Consider the following 18,995-nt stretch of genomic DNA (forward strand, 5'->3'; position numbering starts at 1 on the left):
GAATACTCGATTTTGCACTGCATGTTTTTGAAAACTCAGATTCAGGAATCTGCAGAATATTTTCAGTAAGAGATCTAATAGAAATGTTTTGCTTTTCAATTTAAAAACATTTGCTAATATTGACTGAAATGATGACACTCCAATATCTACCTGTGTTCATGTTAAATCTGTAATCAGAGATGGTGATGTAGAAATACAGTCAACTGTCACTTAAAAACACACCACAAAAATTGGACATGCTATACACTTCTCTTTTAAAATGTATTTGTATTATTTTCACCAATCAAAACACACATAATATATTTTATTATAAAACATTAGGCAATGTTACTTTTGAGATATGCAATCTGAAAGGTCACACCTGTGTTTACTACCAGTGTGAAACACCAGAGGAGTTACATTAGAAATCAACCAGACAAATTCATCATACATCATTACCATGACTTACACAGCATCAAATCTGGATTAAACCAATATCCCATTCAGTGTTTCAACTATGGACTCTGGGTGTCAGTAAGGGGCCCTGCCAAGGGTTTTCTCCTTTCAGCACTGCGGCTCTGAGTTTCAGGGTGCAGAGATAAACACAGAGCCCTGTTTCCATCTCCTGTTTCCACAGCTGATCAACACTGAGCAGGATGTGTTTCGAGAATGCTCTCCTACTCTGACAGACTCTGTCTGCTCTCTGGAACCTGTACTTGAAATCAAGACCTGACATAGGGGAGGCAGTCACTTCCTTTTTAACAAAAAACTAAGTCAACAAACAAAACGAACCTAGTCCAAATTCCAGGCTAATAATAAATTACCTGGTTTATAAAAATATGTGTCCAAAATAGTTACTTCAGGGTTGTGTACAATATAAATTACAAAAATAAAATAGAAAAGATGAAAAATTGAGCAAATTTTTCAGTTCTTTATCCAACATCAGCATTTATCTATGGAGAGCAGTTTGAAACCATCTGCACTGCACCAGGGCCCTGGCACATCTCGGCTCAGGAGGGAGGACCCTGAAGTGGGGTGAGGTATTTCTATGGAGCTCAGCTGTCTGCAGCCCTGTGGCCTGTCCTAGGTGCACTCACTGATCTCTGATGGAAGGTGGTCTTGGCAGGAAACCCGCCCACACCATCACGGACTCCATCCGTGAACACACAGAGGAATGAGTGAGCAGAAAGCCAATCTGTGCGGCACCTAGCTCCACTTACAAATGGCGCCTGGCTGAATGCACAATCACCCAGCGAAACCTTGATGCGCCCTCAGCATCCCTGTGCTGCATATACATAAGCCTAGGACAGATAATGTATTTTTAAAACTCTCACCTTTGTTTTTCTCTTTAAAGATAGATTTAGTAAAGTCTTTTTAAAGAATGTGTATTAGAGAGGAGGCCATTTTAAGATGTTTATATATATATAGTGATAACTTGCTTCACAATACCATCAGGCCTCCAAAACCAAAATAATCCTAAGCCATGTAATAGGTGTTTCTGCCTCAATTCAAGTTAGTATTTCCATCTTATAGTTGAATGTGTCTAAACCTCACAATATAAAACTATTTATTACTTCAATATTAATTTTGTTCATCAAGGGTTCCAGTTTCCAGTGATAAGACCAATAAGATACAACTGGTGTAGAGATAATCATATATTTTAGATAATATTTATAATAAACTTTCTTATCAAAGTTCCTCCTCAGAACACATTCTATAGAATGTGAACAATGTTGATTCAATAGCTTCCAAAATAACTAAACACAAGATATGAATTTGTAACAGAATAAGCTCAAGGGAAAAGCATTATGAGCACAGGTAGCCGTATGTGACCATCGTAACTCCATTTCTGCAATGACACTTCAATACTCAGCATTTTACTGAACTTTGAATGATTTCCATATCAGTCTGAAAGTATCAATTTCAGGTGAGCAGTTTAAAATCAGAAAATGTTCAATAGTTAATTACTACCCTTTAGGATATTTCCTCCATATCCCTCAGAAGTTTTTCCAGAACATTCATGGATTTCCCTTAGGAAAAGGAAATGCCTCCACAAAGTGGAAAACAAACCATAAACAGGCATTCTGAATCAGTCTGCTTCCTAAAACAGACCAAAGGGGGATTTATGTGGTTTCTTTCAGAGAAGAAAGAAAGTCGAGTAAGAATGCTGTGTTGGAAGAGGGAAACTCTGCCTTGTAAAATCACGTATCTCACCTTGAGTGACAGAAGGTAAGAAAGGACCCAGTCCAGGCTCAAGCAAAGCAAGCACTTAGTAAGTGACTGCAATCATCTTTAGTGATCACTTCATAAAATTCTACTCTAACAGCAGGTGATGGGTTCAAGAATCTATTTGCCATCATATTATTGACATAGGTATTAGGTGGCTAATAAAGAAGGTGAAGTTCTAGGTAGCATTTTAAATTAATAAGTCCAGAAGACCAAGAAAAAAGAGATAGGGAAGATAGGATTTTAAAGGTATATATGTTTTAAGCAGCACAAAACAAAACTTAAAATTTTATCATGCAGTAAAGCTGAATGTACAGTCACCCAGACTAAGACAATTTAGAGAAAACAAAGTGTCCTGGTCTTAGCAGTGGTAATTCTCAGCCCCAAACATGACAAATTTAAGAAAAGTTACATTTTAAATTTATAGATTTAATTATATTCCTTCTGAAATACGAAAGAAAATAACTCATACCCTAAAAGAAGGTAAGATATGATAATATGATGGTGGCCAATTAATACACATAAATCTATTTTTCTGGACAGACACCAAATTACTTAAGAGGATTAAGAGACAATTCTAGAAGCAGCACTACCTTGAAGATTATTTGGCTTTATAAATACTGATTTCCAAAGTGCTAGAGGGCAAGTCTGAGCAAGCATTTGTGGTCACATGCATATAAGTCCCAACGGTTACTGAGGATGAGAAACTGTCACTATTACTGTACAACTTAAGAAAAAATTCATCTATTCTAATTGCTCACCTGAAATGACCTTGAACAAAATCTCTAAAAGTGTGGTTTGCACTTTTTTTCTTTAGACATAATCTGCTTCATTTTATAATCTAAGCAAGGCAAGCCTAGTACGACTGAGTAGGGGCAAGGCATCGTGTTTCTTACATGCAGAACATGGAGTTTTTCTATTTGGTTCCATCAACTCCCAAGTATTTCAGGCCCATGGAAGCGAGAGTTCCTTCACTGATGACAAGCTTGCTATTTCTAACTTATCATCGACAACCTTCAAGGGGTCCTGTTGAGGCATCCAGACTGCTGTCTGTGTCTGAGGCCAGCGTCTGCTCAGTAGACATGGATGAAATGTCATTGATAGATGACGACTGAGAAGGAGTGGCGTTGCTACTTACTGCTGCATCTGTGCTAAGAAAACCAAATATAATAAAATCTGAGGCACGACATTGCTGCAAATCCAGGCAACGAGACTTTAGGTCATTTCTCAGCTCTGTCCTTTTGTAGTTTCCTATACTATTGGTATAAACAAGAAGTTACTTGACTATACATTTTGAACTTTTCCTGGAGTCTTTCTTTAGGCTCAAAATCCCAATTATTCCTCCGTCTTTCCCTGCAATATTCTCTTTCTTCCCAGTGGCTAAACATCATATATGTACTCATGTATAATCATGTTATTAACTTCTTTAAAAATACCTGCTGGTTTTAAAAAGATATTAAAAGAAAATTGCTGAATTTATCCTAAAACTATCAGTATCACAAAAGGCTTAAGCCCAAGTAGGATTCAAGTGTCATCAGACATTTCAATTATAATCATAAACAGTCCAAGGAAAAAAGCATCAACCTTTGAAAAATTCTTTTGCAATAAAAATACCTTCTAAAAGAAGGATTACATGCAAATTAAAAAAGGAAAAAAAATTAGTGGACTCTTGTTTATTTTATTTTTGCTTTCTAAATCCCCAAAGCTGACATGTTAAGGCAAATGAAACTATCCTATTTCCTACTATCTATATTTTAGTCTGGTTTGAACAAAAACAAAACATCCAGGTTCTCAGAGGTAAGTCTTAAATTTGTGCTGAGTTAACAACGAGCACCTAAATTCGTATTGAAGTTATATAATCTCTAGACACTTGACACATTTGTCATGCTGAATATAAAATTCAAGAATAAGAAGCAGTCCAACATGTACTTACATGTGTGTGTGCATGCACTTTCCAGTGGGAGTGGAGTGAGAAAATAAATATAACTAAAGAGTTTTGTTTAAGTAGAACCCTACAGGACACCATAGATACTATGTCTTTAATACTCATACAATTACCTAATTGTTAGTCAGACTTCTACCACTAAGTAAAACACGTAGAAAGATGAGAGAATTATATGAACAATTTTCTCAAAAGAAAACCCAATTCCATTTTATCTAGATTCAAATTAATTTTCATTTTTAACTGGTTGGGAGCAGTACAAAGAGGGTCATGCACATTGAAAAGGCTTTAAACTCAATTTCCTTATCAGCAGCTGTTACAAGGATGAAACAAGAATGTTCATGATATAGTTGGTTCGCTGTCTGGCACAACAGTAAAATGTTAGCTGCCACCACCAGGACAAACCGAAAAGGAGAAGACTATTTCACATAAGGAGTTTTCAAATCCAATGCTGGTCAAGCTGGCACTTAACACACTGTTGCCACTTATAAAAAATGAATAGGGAAAGAAAAATATTATGCAGTCAAACTATTAAAGCAATCACTAACCTGAAGGTTGATCTTTCACAACACCATTCTTGCTTCTTTCTTCCCAATCCATTACTTCTTTGTAAATTAGCTCTTCAAATAGAAATGCAAGTTAAAATGCTTCATCAGTTTCTTTGCATCTCAAAATACTGCTTCCAAATCAATTGGAACCACTCCAAGGGCACTGTATGTGCTATTTTTAATTGTGATAGACAATTAAGTAATATAGTTTACCTAGACCAAAATATAATTTGATCCATTATACCTCTTCAACCCAGCTATTGAGACAGCCAGGGACTTCCCTGGTGGCGCAATAGTTAACAATCTGCCTGCCAATGCAGGGGACATGGGTTCGATCCCTGGTCCGGGATACCACATGCTGCAGAGCAGCTAAGCCCATGTGCCACAACTACTGAGCCTGTGCTCTAGAGCCCGCAAGCCACAACTACAGAAGCTTGGACGTTTAGAGCCCGTGCTCCATAAGAGAAGCCACCGCCTGTGCGCTGCAACAAAGAGTAGCCCCCACTCGCCGCAACTAGAGAAAGCCTGCACGCAATCAAGACCCAACACAGCCAAAAAAAAAAAAAAGACAGCCAAAAATGTATGGTAGCTCTGGATCCATGATGAGGGTTTTACAAAGTGGGGGTGAGGGAGAGAAAATGAGAGAGACACACAGAGGGAGAGAGGTGGGGAGAGAGGGAGGGAAAGTACTAGCAAAGTGGCTCTAACAGAACAGTTTAAGTACTGGATACGCGCACATCTTTTTGCACATGTTTTCCTCCATCTTTACTGTGGTTCTCCAAATATAACCCCTCCAGATTGGTCAGAAATTAATCTAATTACCTAAGTTTTTTCTTGGCTTCAATCTCAGTTTTCCTCAATTTTCATTTGTAAGAAAAACTAATTACCTATTAACTAAGCAGCTTCCTAAAATTCTGCTATTCATGAAATAAAATTAGCACACTGCAAGCAGTTAGTGAGGCCTATGGGTGTGCGCACATGCAGGTTGTTAGTATCCCTATATCCCGGGGAGGGGCTCTTGGGAAGGACACATCACCATGTTTGACTTGCGCTGACCATAGTTCTCAATTACTACTGATTCTGCTTTTTTAATGAAAAATTTTTAGTTCAGCCTCTTTTTTACTGGTTTAGTTTGCTGTGGGTTGTTTGGTTAATCTTAGAGTGGTAATAATAACTATATGCATATTTTTGATCTGCAATTTTCCCCAAACTCTTATTTTAAAACACATATATAACTACATGGCTTACAAATACAGCAGAAGTTCACATGACCCCAGTGGGGTCTCCCACGTCTGCTTTACAGAGACCTGTGAATTGGGGTTACTCAACAATTTGCAACATGTTGTCAAGGTAAGTGTGATACAATCACTGAATTTAGTTTACAAACCAAGATTTCATAATGTAAGATTGTGTGAAAAAGCCTTTATTTTTCTCTTTTGAAGCAAATAATATGCAATTCATACACGTTCCTCTCTAATTCTGTTATCTTCAAGTTCTTTTTCTATTGGGAAATAGGAAGAGAGAGGATAAATGGGCTTCAGGGTTTCTCAACCCTCTCTTAGAAAGGCTATTGTCAAAAAGTGCAGGCATGAAGCAGAGGCAAGTGTTTTTTCTTGATGCCACACTGAAGTGAAATTAGAACAGACTAAGCCACACAATGATTTCATATTTGCACAGTATAGAACACTTCACAGATACCTCTGCTTTGCCTACCTGTATACAATGTTGGCAACATACACTTTTTTAAAAATCTTGCCCCATTGCAAGAAATGTCATAAGTAACAATCAAAATAAGTTCCGTCTTTACCTTTCCATTCTTCAATTGCATGTTCTCTTTCTTCCAACTGGGCATCATAAATTTGAGGTGGTGGCTAAAAGTTAAATTACAGCTAAAGTCAATAGTTAAAAAAATAATGAGGCATGAAGAAAAAGAATCACTTTGTAAGATATTTGTAAAATATTTATAATATGGATATAGTTTCATTAAATACTTGGCTTATTAAAGATTTCTTTATAAGTATGATTTCCATCAGTTTCAGAATCAAAATAATTGAGGAAAAGTTAACCAAAAAAGTAGAGCATTATAGTCCTCTTAATAATCACACTCTAAAGACATCTGCCCAAATGTAATTATAAAATTAGTAATCACAGGCTGCTTCTTAGAGATCCACCCTGGACAAGGTACAGAAGCTGCAAAACACATTTCAAGTTTATATTTCTTCCTGTTAGAACTCCCAAACTCACCCCCCAATTCATAAATGGACTGCTTCAAAAATTTGCTTAAAATCATGTGTTTATAAATCAAATTCTTTTCATATAAAACAATGTTTAAAATGGTGGTTAAATGCATAGGCCAAGACATAATAATGAGCATGCCACTATGTGGTTATTTCACTTCCAGCTAAAGACCATCCATACCAATGCTGCTACAGAAAAATGCACATGAGCACCAAACTCAGAAGTGGAACCCCCCTAGCAGGTACCTCTGGGGAAGGATGAACAAACTTGTGATTTTCAGGAAGTTTCTTAGCCTGACTGGGTGCCTAAACAAGATGATGTAAAGCAAAGCCCAAGGCACAGTGCCAGGTACACAAATGGATGCCTAAAAAAGGTGATATTATGATCACACATCAGCATCTGCATAAATGAAGATAATTATATCACCACAGCATAAGCATGTTCACTCCTGAGGTACTCTGAGTAGAGCCCCACTAACAAGAGTCCCAAAAGGGGTTGTGAGCCATGTTACGTGGCCTCGGTGTAATCAGGAGTCCTTTTAAATCTAGGACTTTATGTACCCATTCCAGACTAACAGACAGAAGGTCCAAGGAAATGTATGCCCTGCCTTTACACATAAGTCTTTTCAAAATAGATGCTTACCGCTTCTGCTTCAGCAGGGTCATACCAAACAGTGATATAAGGGTGACGCAAAGCTTCATCTACAGAGATTCGCTTGTCAGGATCTATCACCAACATTTTTGATAGTAAGTCTCTGGCTTGACTTGCTAGGGTAAAAACAAATATTAGATTACTAAAGTAATACCGTTAACCTGAAAATCACACAATAAAGAACTAAATGTGATAGAGACAGAACAAAAATATATTAACTTTGAGAAACTGTTGATAGCTTCAAGATTATTAGAGTCTTTTTCTTTAACAGTAAGTCAAGCAGCCACTTCCACTACAAACCAGGCTTTCAAATGTGCTTTCAGCTTCTGAATTTGGAAGGGAGAAGGACAGGGCACAAGGCTGAGAAGCCACGTCCAGGGAGGGTGCAGGAGCTAAGCTAAGGGTGTCACTGCCAAGAATGCAGGCATGAAGCAGAGGCAAGTGTTTTTTCTTGATGCCACATCGAAGTGAAATTAGAACAGACTAAGCCACACAACGATTTCATATTTGCACAGTATAGAACACTTCACAGATACCTCTGCTTTGCCTACCTGTATACAATGTTGGCAACATACACTTTTTTTAAAATCTAGAGATTAGTAGTTAGAAAAAAATCCAACAACTTCGATAACCTGGTTAAATATAAGGCTCACCTAGGTTTTAGCAATTAAAATTCACTAGTATAGGCAAAGAAGAGATGGGGCTTTTCTGAATGAGGCACAGTTTATCTTGATGTAGAGAGAAACAAATCTATTCTTTCCCTTAAAACACTTAGTGATAGGCACAGGAGAAGGGGAGAAGGAGCCTTTTAAAATTTCTGACTGTTCAACTGGGCTAGAATCTTTATTCAAGTATTCTTTATACCTGAAAACTGTTTGAATTCCATTTGCTGTAATTAACATAAGAGTCTTTCAGAGTGATGTAAATATTTTGACCACAGCCTTCAGTTACGTCACTTTATTGAGGACAAAACTTCTAGGTCTTTAAGCTTTCTTTCTGAAATGCCTTCATTCTACCTGTAAATGACTTTGAGGGTTTCAACTATTTTGTCTCTCAATATTCACAGGTTTTAGAATGCAAACATAAAGTGAAAGCTTCACCCAGTATAAGAAAAAATGATATCTTACTTTTAATTTTGTCTCGTTCAGATTCTGATGGGAATATCCAATCTGGAAAGAGTTCTTCAAATTTGATTCCAGGATACTTTGGTCTGTTTTCTACGTAATTCCTCACAGTTGGCTGAAGTTTCTTCATGAAATCTGCAGATGGTGTTCCTAGCTGCTCAATAACTTTATTCCACTGATCAATATCTAAGGAGTCTCTTGAGGAAAATACAACTGAAATGCCTTATATTCATATTACATAAAGTAGCATCATTCAAAGAAAAACTTAAATTATATTTATACTTATCAACAAGTAATTAAATAGGCCACCTCACTGGGTCAGCAGAAGCATTCTGAAATAATATTCGAAAAAGGTTTGGGCTCCAAGTTAAGACTATTTAAAAAAAACTCTGCATCTTTATAAACTCTGATCACAGTTTATTAAATCAACACGATGAAGTCTATATGCCTTCCCATTCTAGATCAAAATAAAGTTATCTTGTAACTGAAGAACACCTATGACTGAAAGGCTTAAACATGAAATTAGGTAGTAATTATATAGGCAAATTGAAATCAGTTCTCATAATAAAACTATGTTAGATCTAAAGCTCCCTAAAGTAGAGAGACCTATCTGATTGCTCAATTTACAGCTGGGAGCCACCCCTGCGAGGCAGGTCTGGAGGGATGGGGTGCATGAGGGGGTGGGCAGGAGCCAAGGCTCTGGACTTTCTGAGCTCTCACCATGTCCTTTCCCACTGTAGCTGTGCTTACATTGAGCAGTGACAGCTTTGAGAGGTCATTCTGTTTTACTTGGCACTGACCCGGACCATCACTGCAATACAAAGGAGTGTGTTTCATTTCCTTTCAAAGTATATGACCTGGGTTTCAGACTCCATTGTGTATTAGACATTCACTAGGTGTCAGGCAGTCAATCTCCCTTGGGTCTCACCTTCCTATTTGTAAAATGCAGACAATACCAGCTTTGCCTCTTTCATTTGGGGCTTGAGATAACTGGCAAGATGAATGTGGAAAGGGATTCTATTGATAAAACCATAAAAATTATACAAGAGAACGCAAGCCAGAGGAATCAAATAAACAGCATCTTTAAAAAGTGACTAATTGAGGTATGTCTTAGAAAAATAAAATGACATCACTGTGAAAGAACCTAGGGAACAGACACATGTTCTTTAAAGAACAAAGGAGGAGGCCCTCTCGCTTCCTGTAATGTCTTTCTTCTTGCTGGTACACCATCCACTGGAGGATTCCATCACCAATCAAACAATTTTTTTTCTCCCATCTTAAAGCAACAGCCACTCTCCTTTGAACATCGTAGCTTAGCTACCATTCCCATTTGCAGCAAAACAGAGTTGTCTATACTTGTATCTCTAACTCCCAGCCTCTCAAATTCTCTCTTAAACATCCTCTCATCAGACTTTTCCCCCATCACTTCATGAAAACTGCGCCCATCAAAGTTGCAGGTGACCATCCGTCAATTCTCAGTCCTCACCTTTTTGACAGTGTCAGTGAGCCTCCCTCAGTAACCTGCTTCCTGGCCTCCAGGGTCCCTTGCTCTCTGGGAGGTGCCTGCTTAAAGCTTTCTCTTTCTCTTAGGCCATGTGGAGACAGGAGTTCCTTTTCTACCTCAGGTTACGAATCTAAAACAAATCTCTGAGAACTGCAATCTGGTTTCTGGAAACTTTTTCTATCTAATGTTGGAAAAAGTTAGCAAAATTGTCTTTGGAAAATGATGTAATCTCTGTGTATGTTCTGAGAATGACAGTAGGTGACGTTATACATAAAATTATTATTACTGACATTGCAAGATGTTAATATGTAAATTAAGAATTTTAAATTACTTAATAGTGTACCAAAGAGTTCCTACACTTTTCATTTCTGTACTTTCTGAAGAAAACCTTTAATTAATTAAAGAAAGGAAAGTCACAAAATGAATTAAAAATTGAGACAAACTGAATGTTAAGTAGATACTTCTAATTATGTATCTTTAGGGCATTCCCTGGCAGTCTGGTGGTTAGGACTCTGCGCTTTCACTGCTGTGGGTCCAGGTTCAATCCCTGGTGGGGGAACTAAGATCCCACAAGACTTGTGGCATGGCCATCAATCAATCAACCAATCTTTAGAAAACATCAACTTTTCCCTTTTTAAATGAATTTATTTGCAAATTAAAGATCTCCTTTTTTACATATTGAAACAACTGAATCTAAGGTAAGGCTATGGAAAATTGCTAGAAAATTTATTAGAACAAAATAAAATGCTGTATTTAACTTCACATAAAATCTGTGACGTGAAAAATGTCAAGGAAGGTAAATAAAATGATAGGAATAAAATCTTTTCATTCCAGGTCTGTGTTGTGAAGAATTTATATTACAAATAAACCAACCTCATAAAATTATAAAAAACTAAAATTACTTTAATAAAATACATATAAAACATGACTATATAACTTAATTTCTTTTAAAGATAACCATCAATCTGCCAGCAGAGACCACTTTCATAACAAAAAACAAAATCAAAAGACTAATGAAAATTTTAGGTGGTTAGAACACAAATGAAAAAGGGTATACGTGAAGAACCATGTTAGAGCAAAAAATATTGAAGATGGAAGAATATGAGGAATATGAGAAAAGAAAGCTATTGAAACTATCATATATCTACTCTCCTTTATGCTATATGTCATTAATATGATTTGCTGACCACAGTATAAGTTAATCTTTTGCATTTTATATTTATTTAAATGTCTGTTAAACTTCCCCAGTGTGTCACAAAATAACCTAAGTGGATCTTCTAAAATTTTCTACAAAATGTCAGAAGAGTAACAAAACAAAAAAATGTAGCAAATATTGTTTCTCACAAACTTTTTACTTTAATCTTTTTCATTTAGGTCTTTATGTAGTGTGCTTCAGTTCTTACTTTGGAGGAAAATATTTTAATTCATCCTGGTAACTAATGAAATAGTATATTAAACAAATTAAACAAATTACAAATTATTGGCCTATTAAATTTAGACAACAACTTTCTAGATAGCTAAATTAACTGAATTAACTAAACAGAATTTTCATTTAAATATCAGAATACATTTGTCAAAGAGTAAATACATTTCTTATAAGCTATTTTTAATAAAATTAAGAACTAATATAAATTGTTTTAACTTAATTCTATGCCTCAATAAAATTGTTACAGGTAGTCAAGCAAAAAAGAAACATAAAATGGAACCATTTGGTGTGTGACACTAATTTAACAAACATAATCAAGACCCCCTTAGAATACAGTCTAGAATTACGACATTTTCCTTTTGACCTCCTGCTGCCCTTGGTATTTATGGAAAACATGGCCGGGAAGGTCCCCCGGGAAGGATACGATCAGTGCCTTGGAATATCACACAACCTTTCACCAGCTCTCCCATGATGCAACCCACTGACCAGATATCAACTGAAAATAAAGTGAAATGAAAAAATTATGAAGTGCCATGAACAAAACAAAGGTGAGGAAAAGGATTCTAACAGTGTACTAAACACACAAACAAGGAAAATAAATTGCTAGTAACGGGTGAACTTTTTTACACAGTATGAAATATTGCTGACCTCTATTTTGGCCTTCGGTTTGCAGCAATCTGGGCTTTTAGTGCCAAAGAGTCCAATACTTTACAGCTTCAGAAACAAACAAAGTCCCAGAAACAAGAAGTGCCTGTCCCCACAAAGCTGTTTCCAGGCACATGCCCACCCCTGCCCCCAGCCTTCGTGGTTAGTGCTGGGTCTCTCCCTGTGAAGGATACAGTCTCTTCCTGGGAACAGGACTTTATGGAGGACCATTTCTGCCATGATGCACCCGACAGACCAGATGTCCACTACCAAACACCAGGTGATTAAAACCAGCCAGAGACTCTCCAACACATGTCCTTTCTCAAACCCCCTCCCAAACAAAGACAAACCCAGCTTGTCAGCAGGACTTTTGTAAAATATGAACACCACGCCTCCACAATGATCCCTTTTTAAACTGTCAAGTCAGCAGGGCCTCACAGGGACAGGCTTGTCTGGGCTCCAGGTGAGGGCCAGAGGTGCCCCAGCTTCTGGCTGTTCACCATCTTCTGTGGGGGCCCAGCTGAATTACAGGCCTCAGGTGACCAGGCAGAGGGCTATTTATTGCCCCTGCTGCTGGGGGTGGGGTGAGAGAAGCTAACAGGGGACCTAATTTTCTCTCATGTCCACAGAGGACTGGAAGCCCACAGAGCTGTGTCTCTCAGAATGGGAGCACAGGTTATAAAACATCTGAATAAACTTGAAGCATAACTCATTTCAGATGACTTAGGCAAACTTTCAGATTCTTTTTTTTAACACGTGAATGTGAGTTAGTTCTTTTTGACAAATTTTTCAAAAGTTAAGCTTCAAAGAGCTCTGATATTGCTTGAATAAGTTTTGCTGTGAAAAAAATACCAATTTTACACACAAAAAGCACATGTTGTATTATTCCATTTATATCAAGTTCAAAAATAAGCAAAATCAATCTCTGTTGCTGGAAATCAGGATAATGGCTTCCTTTGGGGATTGAGATCCAGAGCGGGGCTGGGGAGGCCTTGGGTGCTGCTCGTTATGTGGGTGTGCTCCCATTGAGCTGCACACTCGGGATTTGCATACGTTTCTGTAAGTATGTTATACTTTGATAAACGTTCAAAAATATTAACTTCAAAAGTGAATTTTTAAAGTGGATAATTTTAGCCAATGGAAATATAAAATTAATTATTTCTCATCTGTGAACTCTGATAACCTATGTATAACACAGCCTCCACATTATACTTCATACAGTTCACAGGAAAGAGAAAAAAACTAGTGATGACGAACAGCACTATTTTTACACATCTCGGCCTCTTCCAGTTCTGTCTGTACTCACCGTTCTCTTTGTAGCCCATGCCCAGGATGACTTCAGGTGCCCGATAATACCGCGTTACCACGTAGGGGGTCATCATAAAGTTGGTGCATGCTGTGCGAGCCAGGCCAAAGTCAAGGATCTTAAGGGTACAGTCTGACTTTACTACAATGTTGCTAGGTTTCAAATCCTAGGGCAGAAATGATTTAAATTAATAAAAGGAACCAAAGCATGCTAAGTAAACAATCTCACATTGGTAAAGATTTGTGAGGTATGTGAGAGTGCTGGGAGAAGGAGGAAAGTTAGAATTGAACCCTGGGATTTTGGAACCATTTTGGAAAATCCTACTCTCATATTGAAACTAATACAAATCAACCTAGAGAGGCCATATGGTTGCCCTTACCCCTGTGTGGAAACCTTCATGACACTCCTTTGCTTAAAACTTCTGAGAACTTCCACAACACCCTCTCCTCCCTCACTCCACGCCTGGTCATCCTTCAGTTCCCAACACTCTGGCTCTTCCCTGCTGTCCAATACAAATATAACTCAACCCACATGTGTAATTTACATTTTCTAACAGCCACCTTAAAAAAAGTGACTAGAAAAGGTAAAATTAATTTTAGTAATATTTTCCTTTACTCCAATACAGTATATTTCCAGAATATTCATTTTAAAATGTAACCAACATATAAAAATTATTAATGAGATATTTTACATTCTTTTTATTTGGTACTGTCTTTGAAATCCAGTGTTTATTTACAATTATAGCCACACTCTGAGTACTGAATAGCCTCAGGTGGCTAGTGGCTATAATACTGGACAGCACATGGCTAGAATTCTCTGACCCTGGAATCTTCCAAAGGCTTCTTCTTTCCTTTGAAGAAGAATCCCATGATTACCAACCCCAACTTCCCACCCTTCCCTGGGACCTACCACTCCCCACCACACATACTACCCTCAAAGTCCCTCCTCTGCCCCTCCCAGCACGGGCTCTGTAAGAGGAGGCCTCAAGGGTCTCTCTGTGCTTTCAGCTCTTAGCCCGGAGTTTGGCACAGCAAACTCTCAGAAAATGTTTGCTGAGTGAATGTACACATCATACTCCACCACACTCTCAACACAACCTATCACTTCTGCAGTTTTTTCCTTCATAACTCTAGGGACTTTCTCCATGGTGATCCCCCACATCCCAGACCCTTCCTCAGGCCACAGGAATTTGACTCTTGCCTTGGACTCCAGCCTACAAACTCACCCTAGAAACTATGACTTCTAAACAATCCACATCTATTCTTTTCACAAGTGCTTTCCAATGTGTAGCTACAACGTCAAACTGCCAGGTCACACCACACAGTAAGACCATCACTTTTAGTGACGTTGCAGGCCCAGCACCTGGCTGAAACTTTCCAATCGATGTGTCACCAACTGGCATAGGTGTGCCTTGAGTGATGGCTGCCAGGTGTTATTGGGATAAGCAGAAAAACACTTAAAAATTACATCAGCTAAAATTATGTTTCATTACTGCTAAGCACTCTCTTTCTAAACATCCGGAATTCAGTAAAATATAACTTATAAATATATATCACTTAAAAACATAATTAAAATTCCCACCAAGCCCATGCAGATGCACTGGTCCCTGGCTGGCCCCAGAGAACTTCTGCTGTGCATGTCCCGATGTGTAGATGTGCTGTGGGGAGCACTACCAACTCACCCACAGCTGCTATTCTGCACAAAGGAAAGCAAGCGAAGAATCAGCCCCACGCTCAAACCAGTGACCCCTTCCTGTGAGAAGGCAGTAATACAGCTAAGGTAAAACAAACCAATCTGTTTCTAGATTCCTTTTTTAAAACCAAAGAGTATGGCAAGAACAGGCATTTCATAATACAAATTACTAACATAAAATAATGCTCAACTTCATGAAAATTAAAAACCCAAATGACAAGGAACAATTTTTAGTCTCTCTTCTGGCAATGAGGAAAAGAATGGCAATATCCAGTGCTGGAGGAAGAAGCAGAAACAGACCCTTCCTTACACTGTTGGTGGGGACGTCAATAGGTGCTTTCTTTTTAGGAGACTGATGTTTTTAAAATTTTGAGATATCTATACTTTACCACCAGCAGCCCCTGAAATCCAACCTGGCCCTGAACTAACACAGCGCCACATGAACAAGGATGATTAGAGTAGTGCCACCGGCCAGTCTGATGAACTGCTGTGTGATTAGTAGACATGCCCATTCCAGCCACCTCCACCTGTCAGAAGATTGTCCTCTTGCACTGATTTTGTTGGAACAATGTACTTTACTGCCATCTGCTGGAAAACTGTGATAATAAAATGCAAACCAAGCTGTCAAAGGTGTGGCTTGTTGCCCTGGCAGGACTGGGAGAGGCAGCCCCGCCTCCCAACGCTTGCCGATGGGAAGGTGCTTAAAGAGGTCTCAGGGTGCCTGAGGGCCGCTCTCCCACCAGTCTCCACACACAACCAGAAGAAGCTTTCCACAAACGAACTGGACTTGTAGTTTGAAGATGGCAGAGTAAAGACAGTTCTGCCCCTTCAAATCTTGAAAACCACTCCGAACAAGAAACACACATTAAAATAAAAATGACACCTAAATTTAGGGGCTTGACCCAGAGTGCGGGGATGGCATCACTGGGGCAGCCAATAAGGGTGCACAAAATATCTGCAACCAAAAAAGGGCAAGAGCAGAGGTGTGGAAGGTTGAGGCCGTTGCTATTCCTGGTCAGTTCTCGGTCGAGAACCCACTGACTGAAGAGGTGTCCTAAGAGGGAGAACCCTGCACATTGTAACAAGCGTCCACTGCCTTGATTTCCCCACAGGTACCTATGATCCCTTACTCAGGTGACTGTACCTGGGAACAGCAGACATTTGGAGAAGTGTTAGACACAAGTTCTAAGTGGATACTGAAAGTCAAAGACTCAGAGCAACATCATGCCTCCTCTGGCTGGTCGGGGGCGGGGGGGTGAGTTGTGGAGGCCAGGTAATAAATGGAGACTGGTCCAGATCTCTTCCAGCTATATTATGACACAGGCCTAGGGCAAAACTGTGAAAGAATATTGCTGTTCACCTCACATGAGTGTGAATGGTTTCTGATCGTCTTTTCTTATCAGTATGGAAGAATGCATCTGCCCAGTCAAAGGCTACATGCCACACCTGAGGCCTTATTAATCTGCTCTAGCAACGACACCGTGTCCAGCACAAGCAGCTGCAATCAGGACTACTGATCAGCTAAGGCTCGATGGTCTACATTCTCTAGCATCCATCTAGTTTCTTCAAGGGCTGGACTAGTGAATTAAACTGAGCTATGAGGGACCACCATCCTCGCATTCTTTGGGTTTTAATGGCAGCATTAATCTCCTCCATTCTCCCCCACCTCCCAGAGTTCAATAATGTTTTTGATGTACTATCTTGAGGGGGGCAGTTTCAGGTTTCCACTTGGCCTTCCCCATCATAACTCTTACCTCACAGACCAGAGAACCAACGTAGGGGTCACTCTGCTAAGAGTACCAACTGCCAACTGTATCAGTTCCAATCACACACTCGAGGACTGGGGAGATGACTGTTGGGTGGGTCCATGGACCCTGTGGCCCATTGTGAGCCACCAGACTTAGACCCCTCAGGAATGAAGGTCTGGGTCACACTGAGGTAAGGCACAGAGACCTGCCAAGGTGATGGCTGAGGGTATGAATAATGGAGAATGGAGAGAATGAGTACCTGTTGTGGCTCCGAGGTCAACTGTAGTGAAAGGGGCTATAGTTGGTCCCTTCCCCTCAGGAAGGGAGGCCCACAGGGAGCCTGAGGGGGCTGCTCCTGACCTGTGTGGAGAAGCAGAGCTGAGGGGGGCAAGGGTGGATGGTGGTAGCCATGAAAATGCGTACCTGGCTCTCTGCTGTGGGACTGCAACTGACAGACACCCCACTGAGGTACCCTGACCCTCCCCTCTGCTTATGACAAGGCCACACACCCCACAGTGGCTCTTGGCTAATGACTGCATGGGGAAGGAGGTCCATTCTTATGAGATACCAGATTCCTCTGACGGGCAGCTCCCAACCCTCCTTCGTGCCCTCTCTACTCCAAGGGGTCAGACTGGGCTGACCCCTGTCAGCTTCCCCACCTCCTCTGACTCACTCCCTCTGTTCTTCCTCACAGGCCTTCTCCCCATGCATCTCTTGCATGTCTAATGCCATCGTGCTACACTAATGCCTTCAATGAAAAACCCCACATGCTCTATGGGGAGGGAAGGCAGCAGAAAGGAATAAATGACTTGGCTGAGTAGAGTAAATTCCAACCTCAGTGAGTGGCCCGCAGTGAAATAATGTGGACCACAACACCTGGGAAGGGCTTAGGAATTGAACGACAAGTACTGTGGAAGGCAGGATGGGGCAGGGAGCAGGACACTGAGGGATCTGGGGTGGGGGAAGGTTCACAGAAAGGTAAAGGTAGACCTCCCAGATCCACACAGAGGTGTTGGTTCCTTTTACTCCTACTGGCCTATTATCTAGAAAAACTGAAACCAAGTTTCCAGACTCAGGCCTCAAGCACAATACCAACAGATCTGTTGGTATGAGGCACAGGAAGGGCATGGGTGAGGGGCCCAGCCTGAAGACAGGGTGCTGTAGCGAAGGTCTGCATTTTGCCACATGAGAACTTCAGCCCCACCCCACAAAGCCTTTCATACCAGCAGCCAGATTGCTCTCCCTCAGTCAAGAGACCGGAGCCTTTTCTAGAGAAACTAAATGATGTCCAGAGAAAAGACCTGCAAACAGAGACACCTGTGGCTATGTGTTGCTCTAGAGAAAAACCCGTCATTCAACAATCCCAACCCATGCACTTCCACTTGGCCTTCTAATCCTTCAGTCTTAAATAGGACCAGTGACAAAAGGTCACCAGACGTTTGAGGAAAACCTCACACGTGACAGCGAGAGACCAAATGCACTAAAACAAACAAACAAAACAAAACAAAACAAAACCTCAGGGGAAAGGAAAACACTGCAGGCAGCAATAAGAAAACTTCAAAGGGACTTCCCTGGCAGACCAGTGGTTAAGACTCCCAATGCAGGGTGCATGGGTTCGATCCCTGGTCGGGGAACTAAGATTCCGCATGCCACACAGCGTGCCTAAAAACAAACAGGAAAAACCCAGAAAACAAACTTCAAAGAAATTCTAGCCTTGTAGAGATGATAGTGTCTCCATGCAAGAAGAACAAAATGCTATTTACCACAGCCAAGACATGGAAGCAACTTAAGCGCCTATCAACAGACGACTGAATAAGATGTGGTATGTGTGTGTGTATATGGAATTACTCAGCCATAAAAAAAGGAATGAAATACTGCCATTTGCAGCAACATAAATGGACCTAGAGAATATTATACTTAGTGAAATAAGTCAGAGAAAGACAAATACTATATGATATCACTTGGA

At 39.8% G+C, this 18,995-nt stretch overlaps 1 protein-coding gene across 3 annotated transcripts in view; it reads right to left on the bottom strand.

Annotated features, from left to right (window-relative positions):
• Window positions 1–242: 242 nt before the first annotated feature.
• The window catches only part of MAPK9 (mitogen-activated protein kinase 9), a 60,905-nt gene continuing 42,152 nt past the window's right edge, over window positions 243–18,995 (bottom strand). The window contains exons 6-12 of one of the 3 annotated variants that reach the window (XM_032627019.1): window positions 13,590–13,755; window positions 12,063–12,134; window positions 8,712–8,894; window positions 7,576–7,700; window positions 6,503–6,566; window positions 4,696–4,767; window positions 243–3,351 (exon numbers count right to left, since the gene is read on the bottom strand). In XM_032627019.1, coding sequence (XP_032482910.1) covers window positions 3,209–3,351; window positions 4,696–4,767; window positions 6,503–6,566; window positions 7,576–7,700; window positions 8,712–8,894; window positions 12,063–12,134; window positions 13,590–13,755 — 825 coding nt within the window. In that variant the 3' untranslated portion in view covers window positions 243–3,208. Of the gene's footprint in view, window positions 3,357–4,695; window positions 4,768–6,502; window positions 6,567–7,575; window positions 7,701–8,711; window positions 8,895–12,062; window positions 12,135–13,589; window positions 13,756–18,995 lie in introns of all 3 variants that reach the window. The other 2 variants (XM_032627021.1, XM_032627020.1) reach the window with 2 other exon arrangements.

Source organism: Phocoena sinus, chromosome 3, assembly GCF_008692025.1.
Source record: "Phocoena sinus isolate mPhoSin1 chromosome 3, mPhoSin1.pri, whole genome shotgun sequence".
Classification (NCBI taxonomy): domain Eukaryota; kingdom Metazoa; phylum Chordata; class Mammalia; order Artiodactyla; family Phocoenidae; genus Phocoena; species Phocoena sinus.